A 17,974-nucleotide genomic window follows, 5' to 3' on the forward strand; every position below is an offset into this window, starting at 1 on the left:
GAACCTTTCCTGACCACTGACGTAGGCCGCATGTCTACTTTCCTCCTCAGATGTTTGTGGAGTAGTAGGAATCACTGTTTCCGTTTAACAGGAGAGGACATCATGAGGTCAGAGGCCACGTCAAAGCCACCAAGTGAGAAAGTCCTGCCCCACACAGCAGGGTGCAAGAGGCCTGGGCCCCTGGCCTGGGGACCGCCATGAACACAGCTACGGCATTCACTTGGGAAAAAAAGTCAAAATAAAAAACCTTCTGGAAGGGATCCATTCTCCACGTAATGCCTACAATTCTCTCCAAACACTTGGACTACTTAAGGAGAGACTAGCCATGTGTCTGGGGCATAAATCTTGTTCACCAGACCGGCTGGCAGTGGTCTGGCTCTGCCACTTCACCAGGTGCTGTCATCTCTCATTCTCAGCTCCCATCAGGGAGATGAGAACCGTCACTGTAGCATCTCCTCGAGCTGGGGGATCGTCAGTGAGATGGTGCAGGCAAGGCTCCTGGCACAGCACCCCCATGGGCTGCAGCCTCACACAGGCGGTGCTTCTGTCTACACCCCTGTCCTACACGCGACAATATATGTTTTCTCACGGCTTCGGACTGTTGCACTTTCTTTGTCACCTACTTATAATAGCTGGTCCAAGGCTGGCACACATCTTCTCCTGCTCACATCCAGTTTCCCAGGTTTTCCTTCATCTTCATCTCCTGGCCTCCCAAACACTGGGACACTAAAGCATTTGTTGTCCTTCACTGCATGAGCCTTTCTTTTCCTGTAACCTCCACTCACCTGCAGCGTTCCTTTCCTCACTCACGAGCAAGGGTGCTAAAACGTGTTATTTGTGGCCACTCGAGGTATGTTGTGTGTGCTCTCGAAAGGTGGTTGGGCATATATTTTGCCCTATGTTGTACATGATTGAACTGGACTTGGCCACATGGATCTAAGAGAGAATAAGGTTCCTCCCATGTTTTGTCTTCTGGCATCACTCTTGGGTTTCTTCTCTGAAAATTCGTCTGCTTCTTTGGGTCCAACTACTGTCTGTCTACCATATGCTTTAAAACACAGTCAAGCCCTGATTAATGCCATACAGGACATCTCCTCGTGCACGTTCCACCAAGGTTTGAAACTCATCCCAGTGTTCTCAAATAGTGACTGCTTCCCTAGTTCTTCGTTAACCATCTGGTTTTGAACATCACTGCCTGCTTTTTATTATTTCTGTACCATACGGCACTGGCCCTTCGGGGGCCACCATCAACCCAGCTAGCACGGTGCAGACCAGTCATCACCACTTGCAGGGCATCCACTATGTACTGGGGACATGACTGACCCATGGAGGAGATTTTACTGCTTTTTTTTTTTTTTTATCATACTGCTAAAAATAATGCACCATTTCTAAGTTGATGACCCTTTTCTGAGTAGCCTTGAGCTCAGTAATTTGAAGAATAGTGGCAGAAACCTGAAACCTTTCCTGATTCACAGAAACTCCAGATAGTCTAGCCTATTTGTCTGGCTTTGTGGGAATGATGGGCTGCCACAAAATGAGTTGCTATGGACTCCACATGTAAGTGAAATCATAGGGTATTTGTTTTTTTCTGTCTGACTCATTTCACTTAGCACAGTACCCTCTGGGTCCATCCATGTTGGCACCAATGGAAAGATTTCATTTTTCGTTTATGACTGAGCAATTAATATTCCCCGATTCTTTATCCACTAAAAAAACAAAACAAATAAACAAAACAGAAACAAACTCTAAATACAGACCACAAACTGGTGGTTGCCAGAGGGGAGGTGGGTGGGGGAATGGGTGAAATAGATAAAGAGGTTTAAGAAGTACAAACTTCCAGTCATAGAATCATGGAGATGAAAAGTACAGCATAGGGAATAAAATGAATAATATTATGATAGCTTTTTATACTAACAAATGGTAACTACATTCATTGTGGTGAGCATTTCATAATGTATAGAATTGTTGAATCATTACGTTATACACTTGAAACTAATAAAATATTGTATGTCAACTCTACTTCAATAAAATAAGGAGGTTGCCATAGCAGAAAATAGAGCATTTTGAAATGTCAAGTGTAAGGAAGAGATTGAGAGTCAAACCATAGTCATGGAAATTGAGAGCAATGATGCTGATTGGCAGTTCTAGATAGAAAATCACTGTCAAGTCTCTGAGTATTGAAAAGGAAATCCTCTCTGCTCCGCGAATAAAGGACAACAGAAAACTCAGTGCAAGTCCTTGCATTCTGGAGGATGCAGGCTGCCACTCTGATGTGTCTGCCCCTGGGTCAGTTTTCTCAGCATCACTTAGGAATCAAATATCTGTGTACCCACCTGCTGCAACACCATCCTTTCTAATAGCTCCCCAAAAGAAAGAGGTTGTGTCATCATTTGAAAGATTCTGGGTTGTTAAAACATGTTAAATAAAAATCTACAACCAGCTAAAATTTCCCATTATTTATAGCATTCGGAAATCTGGGAGAGGAAGAAATTCAGGAATTGAAAACAGCACCATCTGTACTGTGGAAGACTGGCAGTGGGGTTGGGGACCCTGAGGGTTTTCACATCACTACTTAGCATGCCCTATGCCTTAAGACTTCTTTGTAAGCCCAGTGGGCTATTGTTTTTTCTGTTCTTTATATAATTTATCCTGTCTAATATTTCTTTCCTTCAATTAGTTTCAGGTTTAATTTGCTTTTCTTTTTCTAGTTTCTTAATATATGAAATTAGGTTGTTTCTTCTTTTTTAATGTAGGCATTTATAGCTCTAAATTTCAATCTAGGGACTGTTTTTGTTGCATCCCATAAGTTTTGGTATGCTGTGTTTTTCATTTTCATTCATCTTAAAGTTATTTTCTGATTTCTCTTGTGATTTAGATTCATTTGTTACTTAGGAATGTGGTTTAATTTCCACATGTTTATGAAGTTTTCACTTTTCCTTCTGTTACTGATTCTTAGTTTTATTCTGCTGTGGTCAGAGGAGATACTCTGTGTGATTTCAATATTTTTAAATTTATTGAAACTTGCTTTGTGGCTGACACATGGTCTACCCTGGATAGTGTTCCATGTGCCCTTACAAAAATGTATATTCTGCTGTTGTTGGATGGAGTGTTCTGTATATGGTTGTGTGGTCTGGTTGGTTTACAGTGTCTTCTGTTTAAGTCTTCTATTTTCTGATTAATATTCTGTCCAGTTTTTCTAGCCATTATTGAAAGTGAGGTATTGAAGTGTGATTAATGTATGTATATAATTTCTATATATTCTTGATACTTTGAGCCTTTTATCATTATATAGTGTCCTTCTTTGTCTCTTATAACAAATTTTGTCTTAAGTTCTCATTTGGTTATGGTTTGAATAGAATGTCTTTTTCTATCTTTTCACTTTCAGCTTCTTGTGTCTTTGGAACTAAAGTGAATCTGCTGTAGACAGTATGGTTCATATTTCTATATTGATTCTACCAGTCTCTGCCTGTTAATAGAAGTTTTTATTCCATTTATTTTTAATACAATTACTGACAAGAAATACTGACTTTTTTTCTATTCACCTTCTATATGTCTTATTTCTTTTTCATTCCTTAATTCTTCCATTAGTACCTTCTTTTGTGTTCAATTGATTTTTTTCCTAGTGTAACATTTCAATTCCATCTCATTTCTTTTACTGTATATATCTTTAGTTATTTCTTTAGTGCTTACTCTGGGTATTTAAGTTAACATCTAAGTTCATGACAATCAAGTTTGAATTAATACCAACTTAGTCTCAGTGGTATACAAAAACTCTGCTTGGATAGCTCTGTTCCCTTATATTGTTATTGTGACAAATCTCATCTTTTTACATAGTGTTGCCACTAGCGTAGATTAATAATTCTCATCTTATGCATTTGTCCTTTAAATCATATAGGATAAGAAAGGGGTCATAAACCAAAAATATAATAATGCTGGCATTTATATTTATCTATGTTGTTAAAATCTGGAACAGTTCCCTAAAAATGAAAACTCAGTCTTTGCAGATAAGTTCTGTGTGTGTTGGGGTGCTCCTTCAGTGCTTAGCCAGGCAGTTTACAACTTCCATAGCTTTTGTGTCCTGCTTTTGCAGTGCTTTTAGCTCAGCTGGAGATGAGAACTTAGTCTTCTTGGGACTTTTCTGAGCACGCATCCAGCCCTAGGCAGGCACATATTTTTCTAGATTTTCTGGGCTATGTGGAGCTTTCAGCCCTTACTTCCCCATGTATCTCTTTCCCTAGCCTGTCCTTCCTAGACTTTTCTGTCTGTCTGTTGCTTGCCCCAGCTGTGTGCATTGCCCCATGGCTGTGGTGAATATATTTGTGTTTAAATGTTTTGAACAAATGGTCCCTTAGAGGACACCTCAGCCTTGGGAAACTCTGAGTCAGTTGAAACTAAAGCAAACCTGAGTCAATCCTTCAGGGGCCCACCTTCAGCTCCTGCTGCAGGAATATGGGCTGTCATTTTCGAGGTCACTGAAGAGTTAGAGAATGGGGACTGATAACAGTGTAAGTTCAAATGCCACAGAGCTTGCTCACTGAAATTCACATATTCTTTTTCTTCACTAAGCGTTCTCCTGGCTGTTGTAACTTCTTTATTAGATTCCAGTTCTAAAAAAAAAAAAAAAAAAAAAAATGATGCTGACAGTTTTTGTCAGCTTATTCATTGCTTTTGTGGATGTTTCTTAATTCGCCACTTTCACTGATGTCACCTTTATTTCTTCCCTAGCATTTTTAAAGCATCTATTATGTGTCAGGCATTGCATTACATATTTATATTCAGGACTTAAAACAGCACTGTAAAATAAGCTTTAGAATCCCCATTAGAGGATAGTTTGGGCCCAGGAATGCTGAGTAACACAGCAAGTACACAGAGCCTGAGATGAGAGTTGAAGCAGGGTCTATTTGATTCTACTACCTCTTCTCTCTGCTTTCTCCTGCATTACAGTTTTGATTGCCTTATGTTTCATGATTAAAGACGTACTTGAATTTCATTTTTCTTTTTTTTTTAAGATTTTATTTATTTATTTGACAGAGATAGAGACAGCCAGCGAGAGAGGGAACACAAGCAGGGGGAGTGGGAGAGGAAGAAGCAGACTCATAGTGGAGGAGCCTGATGTGGGGCTCGATCCCATAACGCCAGGTTCACACCCTGAGCTGAAGGCAGACACTTAACCGCTGTGCCACCCAGGCGCCCCAAGACATACTTGAATTTCATTTTGAGAAAGGAACATCTTCGCATATTTGTGCTGTTCCTTTTTTGCAGCATTTTTTTTTAATTGTTCAGGCGTGTCTTTATTTTCGTACATTTGATCTAATAAGAATTATTGCTGGGCATGGGAATACATATAAAAATTTAAACAAAATATTTCCACTCTCAGGTAAATCATTATAATACCTTCCTGAGAAACGTAAGTATTAAGAATAGATACAGCCATGGTAATCACAATAGATCAATAAAGTTTATGTTCCCTTTTGATAAGAAGTATGCTAACTTTGGGAAGAATTATCACACATACACTAATTTTCTCAAAATAAATGAGAATTGCTGACATCTTTCCAATAGCTGAGAGGAATACAAAGTTCAGAGAGAATTTTTAGCCTGGCATAATTCCAGTGGTTGATCTCATGTACATTCTTATTACAATAAGAGTACAAAATGAATTAATTAGCTTTCAACTAACTGTTGAAATCTGTAATTCAAGCTTGAAGTAAGTTGTAGAATTTGGCTCCATTGCTAAAAAGAAGACATTCATTATGTTAAAACACATTTTTTTTTAAAGCGTGGAACTCTAGAATTGTATAAATCAGAACATTCATCATTTTAGCATACACTTATTTGAACTTTCAGATAGTTTCCTAATTTCTGCTTTTTACAAGGTTGCCCTTCACTGAATTTAAATTCGATTACATTTTAAGTAGGTCACTGCACACTTTATTCTTTTAGATCTCCGTTGACTACTCCCCATTCCCATACCTCACTAACTCCTGATGAACTTGGTATCTCATCTCTTCATGATCACAGGCAAAACCCCTGCCTGTGATTTGGGTAGGGCCAGGGTTAGTGCTATGGGGAAGATCCCTTAGGAGGTTGGCTAACCAGAACAAGCACAATGGCCAGGTGCTGAAAGTAGCAAGGCTTGCAGTTCTGGTCTGGACCACACACAATTGCAGGGACCAGTACACACATTACAGCTAATAAAAAGGCAGGGGAATGGATGAGCCTGGCATCAGGAACCTTTGGGTTCCAACATACACTGTTCCCAACTTGACAATGTTTAGATTCAAAAAGTTCAGTTTTTATATAGTTGACTGAGTTTTAGAATACATTTTTCCTCAAAACATTGTTATAAATTATAGTCAGGTTCCCAAGAACTGGTAATTCCTAACTAACCAGTAGTATGCATGGTATCATGTTAGTGATTGTTCATAACAAGACAAATGCTTTGTTGCATTCTTTTATTTAATGAAAAAGTTTGCAGTTTTTTTCCTGAATGCAGGCATACAAGGGAGAAAGCTCCAGTGGGGCAGGGTTTTAGCATCAGGAAGGTATCAAAAGGAAAGTTCTGAAGGAGAAGCATGGCTAAGCGTATTCCTAGCACTAGTAAATTATTAAATGTATATAATTTATACTTATAATAATATATTTACATATTTGTATTAATAATAATGCCAGTTCTCTGTAATTGAATACATGAATAAACTTCTCTTCATTTGCCGATCTAGAGGTGAGTCAAATATAGGAAGAGGAGGCATATACTCCTCAGAGCTGGGCTTCCAGACACCCCCTCACAGTAGAAAAGCTACTCCTCACATGCAGTGTGAATCTACAGTTCCATCAACAAAGAGGATGCGATTTAGCTACAGAGAAAGGAGAACTCTCCAGCAGCATCCCTACTGAAGGGTTGGAGGAGCCCTTCACGAGCCCATGCAGGTGGGAATAAGCCAGAGGCAGCCCAGGGAGGCTACAGTACAATAACGATGCTGCCTACGGGAATGGCAGGTCAGCCGCGCCAGCTTTGCTCTGTCTCGAAACCCTGCAGCCTTTCAGATGGGAGCAGGTGTGGTAAGTAGAAAGTTGTCTGCATTAAGCATTCATCTGTTCCGTACAAGGACTCATAGGGTTAGAAGCCTATCATGACCAAATTAAGCCGCCTTTCTTTCCCATAACACCAATCATTAGATGCTATGTTAATGTTTAATTCTTAGAGTTCCCAAACAAATTTCATATATTGGCTGAGAGCCACTGTAGCATCTTTACAGAGAGATTGTTTCCACGAGTGAATCTAGCTGAGGCATGGTGTATGGCTCACAAACTGACCAAGGCAGGACACTTGGCTCGAGATGCTATTTCATTAGCAAGGTCTGAATTTTCATTGTGGCTAACACTGTGTGAGCTGTTTATAAATTGGCTAATATTACCAAATTTCTTTCTTAACTTTGGGAAATGATTTCAACATATACATGGGGCTGCTATTCAGCACACTAACAACTGACCATTTGACTTCTAATACTATTTTTTTAAGGGAAACTACTGTATTACTTTTCTATTGCTGCTGTAACAACTTACCACGAATTTAGTGACTTCAGACAACATACATTTATTATTCACTGCTCTGGACACTAGGAGTGTGAAGCTTTTGGCAAGATTGTGTCTCTTTCAGATTCTCTAGGGAATCTTGCCTTTTCCAGCTTCTGGAGGATGCGTGCATTCCTTGGCTCATGGCCCTGCCATCACTCCTTCCATCATCACATCTCTTTTTCTCTGACTCTGACACTTCTGTTTTTCTTCTTTTAAGTAGCCTTATGATTACATTGGGCTCAGCCAGATAACCTGGAATAATCTTCCCATCTCAAGAGCCTTAATCCTGTCCTAATCTGAAAAGTTCCTTTTACTGTGGTAGGTAGAAAGGATTAGGACATGACCATCTTTGGAAGTTATTATTTTGCCTACCACAATCTGTCTTCTGGTCCTCCCCAAAACTCATGTCTTTCCCACATGCAAAATGTATTAACCCCATCCCAATATCTCCAAATGTCGCAACTCATTACAGCATTGAATTAAAGTCCATAATCTCAGCTAAATCTCAGCAGCTCAAAAGTTCCAAATATCATTATCTAAATCAGCTATGCAAGATGATCGGGGTATGATCTACCCTGAGGCACAATTCCTTCCCATCTGTGAATTTGTGGAACTCAAGAAACAAGTGTCTTCTCCCCAAATCAAATGGTTGGACAGGCATATGATAACAGTTACAGATATTTCCATTTGAAAGGTGAGAAAATTTCAGGAGAAAATGAAGCACTATTCCCTCTCTCTGTCCTTTTCAGTCCAAATTGGCATTGTTTCTGCTGGTATAAAATTCTCAAAAATTTTGTAGGTCTCCTGTGTGTGTCTCAACAATTCACACCACTAGACAAGAAGCTCCTACTTAAATCTTTCATGGATAATCTAATCTTTATTCCTGGCTTTTGCTTACACGGTTGAGGGGTGCCATGAGTCACATACCTAATCTCAGAGAGTCTAATGTGTAACTGAATACTTTGACCCTTTGATACTTTTGAGGAGTTAGCAAAAGTTTGTCCAACCACACCCTTGTCTTTATTTTAAGAGCATTCTTTCCTGACAGTTAATCTCCTAATTACAGCATCTTCTGCAACCTGAAAAGACAGAATTTCCCAGATGAAGTCCTGGTCCCTCATCCTATCTTTTTCTTCTCACATTTTACTATAAGCAGTAGGAAGAAAACAGGCCACAACCTCAACACTCTGCTTGGAAACCTCATCTAAGTATCCGATTTCATCATCGTATTAGTTGCATATAACACCCAGAATTCTTTCTGGATTCTCTAGGAAAGAATCTGTTCCCTGCCTCTTCCACCTTCTAGAAGCTACCCACATTCTTGAGTTCATGGCCACACTGCCCTGATCTCTGCTTCTGTCATCACATCTCCTTTTCTGACCCTGATACTCCTGCCTCTCTCTCATAAGAACCCTTGTGATTACGATTACACTGGGCCCATCTGTATAAACCAGGATAATCTCCCCTATCCCAAAGGCCCTAATTTAATCACATCTGTAAACTTCCTTTGCCACTTAAAGTAACATATCTATAGGTTGGGAGTGTGGGGAGTTAGGAGATGGGCATCTCTGTAGGACCATTTTTCTATGTGCCACCACCATACCTTCTGCTGCACCGATGCAGTATTTTCATGTAAGTGAAGAAGACTCAAATCGGAAGAGATTATTAGGTAGACATCTGGAGACTAACCCCCTTTGCACACTTATCAACTTTTTTCGCCCCAGAAAATAAAAGCAACTGTTATTATCTTTCTTCTTCAGAGGGGAAATTGGAGCAGAGAAGTTAGGCAGTTTTACAAACTGTTAGTTAGTTAGTTAGTTAGTTAGTTAGTTAGTTTATAGTTAGTTAATAGCAAAGCGACCCTAGAATTTGGCTGTTTTAACCATCTTAAAGTGATCTCCACTGTGAGCTACCCCCTGGTCAAGCGGAGACCTCTATAATGAGTTTAGTACCCTAAACCCTTGATTAGTATGATATAAATCCAAGTTGAAGGAAGTAGTTTATCTCACAAAATGCCCTTTCCTGACCCCAAAAATAAAATGTTGTTGAAAATTGGGACATGTGTTTCAGTAAGTAATGCTTGAATGTCTTAACAGAAATGGGAAGAAAAATAGAAAATTGACCTCTGGGGGAGGAAAATGCTGGATTCTTGGATCTACCAGTAATTCAGAGAAGTTTTTCCATAAGGGACATTTCTTAACCTTTTAGATTTCATTTCCTTCATCTGAAAAGTGAAAGTTTCTAGTAGGTGGCCTGGCTGGCTCCTTTGAGCTATGACAATCTATTATTCCTTAGAGTGCTTTGATCTCATTTCTGTATGAAGGAGGTTGGTTATATATCAAGGCATTCTACATTTCAGGGAACCCATCAGTGGAAGGTTTCCTCTTATCTAGAGATATTTTTTGAGTATTATAAAAGCATTGCCATTTTTGAAATGTTCAAAGAGATCAAAAATTTAAATGTTGTTCCCCTACTGAGACTGAAACCATTTGCTTTTAGGGGAGTTAGCTGAATAATACATCCATCCTTTAGAAGAAAGTTACCATCATAGATGTATATTTTTCCAGTGTTTGGGTTTGGAATTCTACTTCTAAGGAGGTCTGTTAAAATGGGGGAACAATCCATGAGGCTTTAATGATAGCACTTATTGAGATGGTAATTGCAGAATTACTATTTTTTTATGTTTTTACTGGGATTATTTCTTCTTTAAACATATTCTTCTTTTTAGATCCAGCTAAATTCTGTCCACCAGTCTCTTCCCACCATCACTAAACCCTCTGTTCCTGCAGCTATATGCTGAAAGCAGACTCCTTAGTGTATAATCCTTACCATCTTTAAATGTCAGTGCAGTAGCTTTCAAAAGGTAACCAGTTTTCAGGGCCAAACAGCCATAATAAAGCAGGACATGAGATGAACTGAGCAGGTAAGAAAGACCACCATGACAGAAAGGAAGACTTCTCATCCCTCTTATAAATACATGGTGTTGGCCAAGAAAGAAGGAGGGCATGAGAAAAAGGGGGAAAAGCCAGGAGTGAGCAGTGTGCCCAAGATGGGAGGTCCAGTCTCCTTGAGGGGATGTTCTCTGACAAGTAGGGGCAAACAATAGAAATGTCAGGTGGTGGTGCCTCCTCCAGTGGCCACGGAGATGGAAGCAAAGTACCACATGGAGCACAGAGAGAAGAGGAATTAACCATGATTCACAACACTGCCAAGGACTTAACCAGCACATCTGGCTTCAAGTCAGCCTCCGGACCCAGTGAGCAGTAGAGTGTTTTCTGGGGTCAGAAGCTCAGTTATATGAGCTGGCAGACATGGCTGTGTCTAGAGAGAAAATTCCTCCATGGAGAGACCATCTCCACGTCACCCTCATGATGGGAGTGGGGCCCATAAAGTTGTCAGCACTTTGGGAGGGCAGCTTGAAAACTGCAGTGCTGGGTCTGCTGGTTCAAGTGTGTAGTACCTGTCGCTGGACTAAGACAGTCAGGATCACCTGAAGCATCCCCGCTTACGCCCTACCTCACACTGCTCCCACTGACTGAGCCCAGGGTCTTCCTTACACCTGCATCCATACACTGTTTGAACAGAGGCTGTAGACCAGCACAGAATCTCCTAATCAAAACTGTTCTCCTTTAAGCTCCTACACCGCTGTTATTTTGTGTGCTTATTCTCACGTTTGTTGCTTTGTACCTGGCATTGCTGCTTTATATATACTTCCTATCTTCCTACTAAAAATTTGCTTCTGAAGAAAATTTCAGGTTTTCTGAGCTCATTGTGAATTTATTCTCTAAAACATTTTTTATTCTTTTAAGTTTTTTGTCCCACTATTTGCTTTACTTTAAAATTTTCTTAAATTTGCTAACAAACAACTAAAGTTAACAATATTTTCTTTTGTGTTGGCTAAATGTTCTCTTCACAGACTGTGATTTTTTGTCATAAGTTTCTTAATTCTAATAAGTAAGTACCTTATCCACTTCATAGTCTCTAATAATAGTCCTTTTACAGAATTTATGTTTCAAGAGGTCCACTGCAGATTATTTATCATGTAAAACAATCTAAAATTCTAACAATAATTGCTTTAATATCTTAAATAATATATCCATTATTAATAATAGAAAATGGAACAATTAATCTTATATAAATATTTATAATAATATATCCGTTATTATTTATCTTTATACATAATTGATTTAATATTGTACACATTATATTACATATGTATATATTATATATATATACTATATGTATATGCACATACATAGAGCCCACACATCTGTATCCTAGAATTAAATAGTTTGTCTTTCAAAGTCATGATTATGTAGAGATTTTCACATGGAAAGTACCCTGTTCTTAAGGTTAGGTATATGAAAGACTGAATTTTGTATACCAAGAACAAAAAGAAAACACATGTACATATCAAAAAACTCTGGACAAAATTTACGGGTGAAATGATAAGTGAAATGATATCTATTTGTAGTTTTCTCCTTTACAAGTCTCCTGTATGTTCCCATATCCTTCGATGAACATATACAGTATATCATTTTAAATGAGTATGATACTTAGGTGCTATATTCTAGTCTATGTGCGCTCACACCTTTGAAGCATTACTCCATCCTTGGGGGAATGGCCCCTCAAACCAGAGGCAGCAGAGGATTTCTTCTCTTTGACGGACACAGACCTTTCTTGCACTGAATCATATTTTTGTGTCATTCATTCAGAGAATACATACATTGACTACTCTGCGCCCAATTTAATAGCAAAAGTTTACTCTGTTTTAACAGAAGGAAGTAGTGAAGGCAAAAATGAATGTTTTTACATTTTTATTCTCACCCTGGGCACATAGCCAAGATCCAGACTCAATATAAGAGGGAAGGACCAATAGTGCTAATATCATGTCGAATTATTATTTGTCTAAAAATGTAATTATAACATCTGTTTAAAGGTGAATGTTTTATATTATGATTTCATTCTGTATAATTTCATTTCATTTTAAATAGTAGAATAAGAAACTTAAGAAACAGAAGATTAACTCATTAATGAAATTTAGATTTGCTACCTAATTAGTAAAGGCTGTAGAGAAATAAAAGCATGACAGTGTGGCAACTTTGGAGGCGTGCAGAACCCATTACTACTTGGTATGTGGAGGATGTGCCATTAGGGAGCCACAGCAGTCAGGGGCCTGGGTTCAAATCATGACTCCACGACTTACTAGCTCTGCATCCTTGTCCTGATCCTTTAATATCTGTGCATCACTTTCCTGCCTTGGCTGGGGTATTAATAGTGGCAAATCTCATCGTGCTGTTCTGATTAGATGTGTTAATGCAGCTAAGCATTTGACATAGTGCCTGGCATAGACCTGGTGGATATTATGTCCATTACTGTTTGAGTCATTGGTGACAGTGGTAGTAGATGGTGGTGTTATTATCTGGAAGACCAGACTTGGATTAAAAACAATTAGGTTGTACCAGAAGATTGCAGTCATAACACAATTTCACCTACTCTGCAGTGTCATGTCATCAGTCCAGTACACAATAATTATAGCCAGCTTCCGGTCAAAATTTGGACTGAGCATTTATTACACATTTATATTTTTTGAGCTTATAAACTATTTCAGAAAATACATACATTTTCAGCCTTGTCAAAGGAAGTTTTTAGATTACTCTGAGTAAGGGATGGGAAACAAAGAATAAATCATTTTTAAAGGCATCTGAAAATTGCTTTACAAGTGGTAATGTATGTACAGACACACACACCAAGCCACAGAACTGAGTAGATGTGACTTAAGCCTTATTTCCAAATCAGTGGAAATCTATATAATTTGGTGAAACAGTTTAGACAATTTCATGAAATATGGTAATTAAAATAATGAGTGAAGTGCTTAACATGGCTTTATGGAACATGGTGGCTGCTGAGTAAATAGCCAGAATTGGAGAGTCATTTAAAGGTCTTCATCTCTTACTTTTCAGCTTGACCATCTCCGCAGAATGCCCAATGCAACTTGAGGATTTCCCGATGGATGCCCATGCTTGCCCTCTGAAATTTGGCAGCTGTAAGTTATTTTCACAAGTAAGAACCATGGATATACTTTCAGAGTTATTTCCACATTCATTCAGAATTTAGGTTCCATATGTGAATAAGCATGATATGGATAGCAGTCTGCTTGTGGAGACTGGAATGCTGTGGATTGCTTATACCTTTGTCCTCACAGACTAGTTTCCTTATCTATGAGAGAATGTGAGTGGAGGCACAAGCCATCTAGAATATGATCCCGGAGAAGTGTTTCCAGACCTTCACCTGGCAGTTCTTTCTTATTTTCACTTCTCAGATTGCAGGTTGCCTCCTCCAAGGGACAAAACTTCAAGACCCACTTTCCAGTACCCAGCTAGTATCTTTTCTGTTGCATTGTAGTCGTTGCTCTCTTAACTCACTTCTTCTAGAGTGTTCATGAGAGCAATGACCTTGTCGTATTCACCCTTACTACTCACCTTGTACACATATTGGGAAACTTGTTGCTTGAACAAATAATTATTCATTAGGTGAATATCTCTCTGAATCTAGTAGAAAGTCTTGAATTCCAGCCATTCCAGACAGTGGAGTGATGATACTGGTCCCGACATATGCCTGCAACCTCATCCTCACTTCTGAGATGCTGGAAGGCAGGGTTAGAACCAAACTATTCCATTCTTTCTTTATGCTATCCATTTGTGCTCATGCTATGTGAAGTTTTCATTTTTAAAAGCAGAAAAATGTGCTCTTTGAGATTGAGCATCAGATTTGTATTAAGGTACTATATTTTTTATAATTGATGAACCTTAGGGTTCACTCTTGTGTTGTATATTCTGTAGGTTTTGATAAGTGTATAATGACATACATACACCATTATATTATCATACAAAGCGGTTTCCTTAGAATCCTTTTACTCCACTGATTCACCCTCCCTTCCCTCAGTCCCTAAAAACTGATCTTTTGACTGTATCCATAGTTGTTCCTTTTCCAGAATGTCATACAGTTGAAATCATATAGTATGCAGCCTTGTCAGATTGCTGCTTTTACTTGGTAATATGTATTTATGGTTTCTCCATGCCTTATTTCCTTTTAGTGCTGAGTAATATTCCATTGTCTGGTTGTACCATAATTTATCCATTCACCTGTTGAATGACAACTTGGTTGCTTCCAAGTGTGGGCAATTATAAAGAAAGCTGCTAAAACCATCTGTGTGTAGGTTTTTGTGTGGACATACATTTTCAACTCCTTTGGTTAAATATCAGGAAGCACCAATGCTGGATCATATAGTGTGAATATGTTTAGCTGTGTAAGAAGTTGACAAATTGTCATTCCCACTAGCAAAGAATAAGAGTTGCTCCACATCTTCACCAGTATTTGGTGTTATCAGTATATGGGATTTTATCTATTCCAATAGGTGTGTAATGGTAACTTATTTTAATTTATAATATCCTTATGACATATGATACTGAATAGCTTTTCATATGTTTATTTGCCATCTGTTTATGGTGTTTTGGTGAGGTGTCTGTTCAGGGCTTTTGCCCATTTTAATCTGGTTGTTCATTTTCTTATTGTTTAGTTTCAAGAGTTCTTGGTATATTTTGTGTATCAGCTCTCTATCAGATATGTGTTCTGCAAATATTTTCTCCAAGTCTCCAGCTTATCATCTCATTTTCTTGACAGTGTCATTCAATAGCAGACATTTATAATTATAATGAAGTCTAGCTTATTAATTCTTTCTTTAATGGATCATGTCTCTGATGTATCTAAAAACTAAGGTTATCTTGATTTCCTTCTGTGTTATCACCTAGGAGCTTTATAGTTTTGCATTTTATGCATAAGCCTGTGATCTATTTTGAGTTAATTTTTGTGACGATCTAAGGTCTATGTCTAGACCCTCTTTTTTTTAATTTGCATGTGGATGTCTAGTTGTTTCAGCACCATTTGTTGAGAAGACTATCTTTAGTCCATTGTATTGCCTTTGTCAAAGAGCAGTTGACTTGGTTTGTGTGGGTCTATTTTTGATCTTTCTAATCTGTTCCATTGATCTATTTGCCTATTCTTTTTCCAATACTACAATGTCTTGAGTATTATAACTTTATACTAAGTCTTGAAGTTGGGTAGTGTCAGTTCTCTGACTTCGCTCTTCTTCAGTATTGTGCTGACTATTCTTTTGCCCATCCACATAAACTTTAGAGTCAATATGTCAATATCCACAAAATAACTTGCTGGGATTTTAATTGTTACTGCATTGGATCTATAGATCAAGTAGGGAAAAACTGATATCTTGACATAATTTAGGCCTCCTGTTCATGAACGTGAAATAACTCCATTTGTTTAGATCTTCTTTGATTTCTTTCATTAGTATTTTGTACTTTTCTCTATATAAGCCAGATTACCTTGGCACCAAAACTAAAGATATTGCAAAAATGACAAAACTTTGGATCAGCATCCCTCATGTATAGAGACAAAAAAATCCTTGACAAGGTATGAGTACATTGGATTCAACAATAAAATGAATAATACACAATGACCAAGACCAAGCAGTTTATTCCAGAGATGCAAGACTGAGTTATAATCCACTATTTTAACATTCTAAACAAGAAAATTAACATAATAGGGGCACCTCGGTGGCTCAGTCGATTAAGCATCTTACTTTTTGTTTCAGCTCAGGTCATGATCTCAGGGTTGTGAGATTAAGCCTCGTGTCAGGCTCTGACTGGGTGTGGAGCCTGCTTGGGGTTCTCTCTCTCTCCTCTCTCTCTGCCCCTACTGTGCTCACATACACTGTCTCTCTAAAAAAATAAAATATTTAAAAAAAGGAAAAAAAGAAAACTAACGTAGTAATATCAATTGATGCAGGAAAAGCATTCTCAGAAAACTATTAATAGATGGGAAATTCCCGAATTTGAGAAAGTACTTCTACAAACAACCACAATGAAAAACTATATTAATATTACACTTAATGTAAAAAAAGGACTGAATAGTTTCCTAAGACTGAGAATAAGGAATTGATGTCTGCTTTCACCACTTTTACTCAACATAATGCTGGAAATTCTAACCTGTGCAATAAAACAGGACAAGGAAATAAAAGATACAAAGATTAACAAGAAAAAAAAAACTTTCTTTTTTTTCTGATCTGTACACTTTTATTTCCCTTTCTTGTCTTATTGCATTAGTTAGGACTTCCTATTTCCTGTCTAGTTGTTTCACATCAGTTCTTGAGAAAGAGGTATTGAAATCTCCAAGTATAATTGTGCATTTGTATATTTCCACTTTCAGTTCAATCAGTTTTTGCTTCACATATTTTTCAGCTTTTATTTGGTGAATACACATTTGGGATTGTTAGGTCTTCTTCGTGTATTTGTATAATATCCCTCTCTGTCTGTGGTAATTTTCTTTGTTTTGAAGTCAGCCTGATATCCACATAGCCACTCTTGCTTTTTTTTTGAATAATGTTTGAATGTTACTTATTTTTTTCTTATTTTTCTCTGAACACTTACATGTCATTATGGGAAAATAAGTTTCTTATTGATGGCGTATAGCTAGGTCAGATTTTTTAATTAACTTTGTCAGTCTGTGTCTTTTACTTGGTATATTTTCATCATTTACGTACAATGTATCTATTGATACATTAGTGCTTAAGTCTGCCATTTTGTTTATTTATTTTTAGTTTTGTTCTCTATTTTTCTCATTTCTCTATTCTCTTTTTTCTGCCTCCCTGTTAGCTGGACAATTATTATGATTAATTATTGTATTATTATTAAATTTTTATTTACTTATAGTATTTTTTCTATACAGTTTTTTCTCAACTTATGATGGGATTACATCTTGATAAACTCATTGTAAGTTAAAAATATTGTAATTTGAAAATGCATTTATTATACCTAATCTATAGAACACCATACCTCAATCTAGCTTACCTTAAATGTCCTCAGAACACTTATATTAGCTGACAGTTGGACTAAATCATCTAACACAAAGCCTATTTTATTATAAAATGTTGTATATCTTATGTAATTTATTGAATATAATGCAAAAATGAAAAACAGAATGGTCGCATAGGCACAGAATGGTTATAAATGTGTCAGTTGTTAATCCTTGTGATCATGTGGTTGATTGGGGGTCATGGCTCAGTGCCACAGCCCAGAACCACATATTGCTAGGCTGGGAAAAGATCACAATTCAAAATTTGAAGTGCAGTTGCTACAAAGTGCATATTGTTTTTGTACCACCAGGATGAAAAGTCATAAGTCAAACCATCTTAAGTTGGGAACTGTGTATATTTGTGGATAGTTTTTTGGTTGTTGCTACCATTGTTTACATACAGTTGACCCTTGAACAGTATCACAGAGGCACCAACTTCCCACACAGTTGAAAATCCATGTATAACTTT

General features: G+C 37.7%; 1 protein-coding gene across 1 annotated transcript in view; it reads left to right on the forward strand.

The window, feature by feature from the left end:
• Nucleotides 1–17,974, forward strand: part of GABRA5 (gamma-aminobutyric acid type A receptor subunit alpha5) — an 86,358-nt gene that overhangs the window by 33,771 nt on the left and 34,613 nt on the right. Inside the window, exon 5 of the mRNA XM_045795433.2 lies at nt 13,542–13,624. Within this exon, the coding sequence (XP_045651389.1) occupies nt 13,542–13,624 (83 nt within the window). The remainder of the gene's footprint in view (nt 1–13,541; nt 13,625–17,974) is intronic.

Source organism: Ursus americanus, chromosome 28, assembly GCF_024610735.1.
Source record: "Ursus americanus isolate L20-20 chromosome 28, mUrsAme1.1.p, whole genome shotgun sequence".
Classification (NCBI taxonomy): Eukaryota; Metazoa; Chordata; class Mammalia; order Carnivora; family Ursidae; genus Ursus; species Ursus americanus.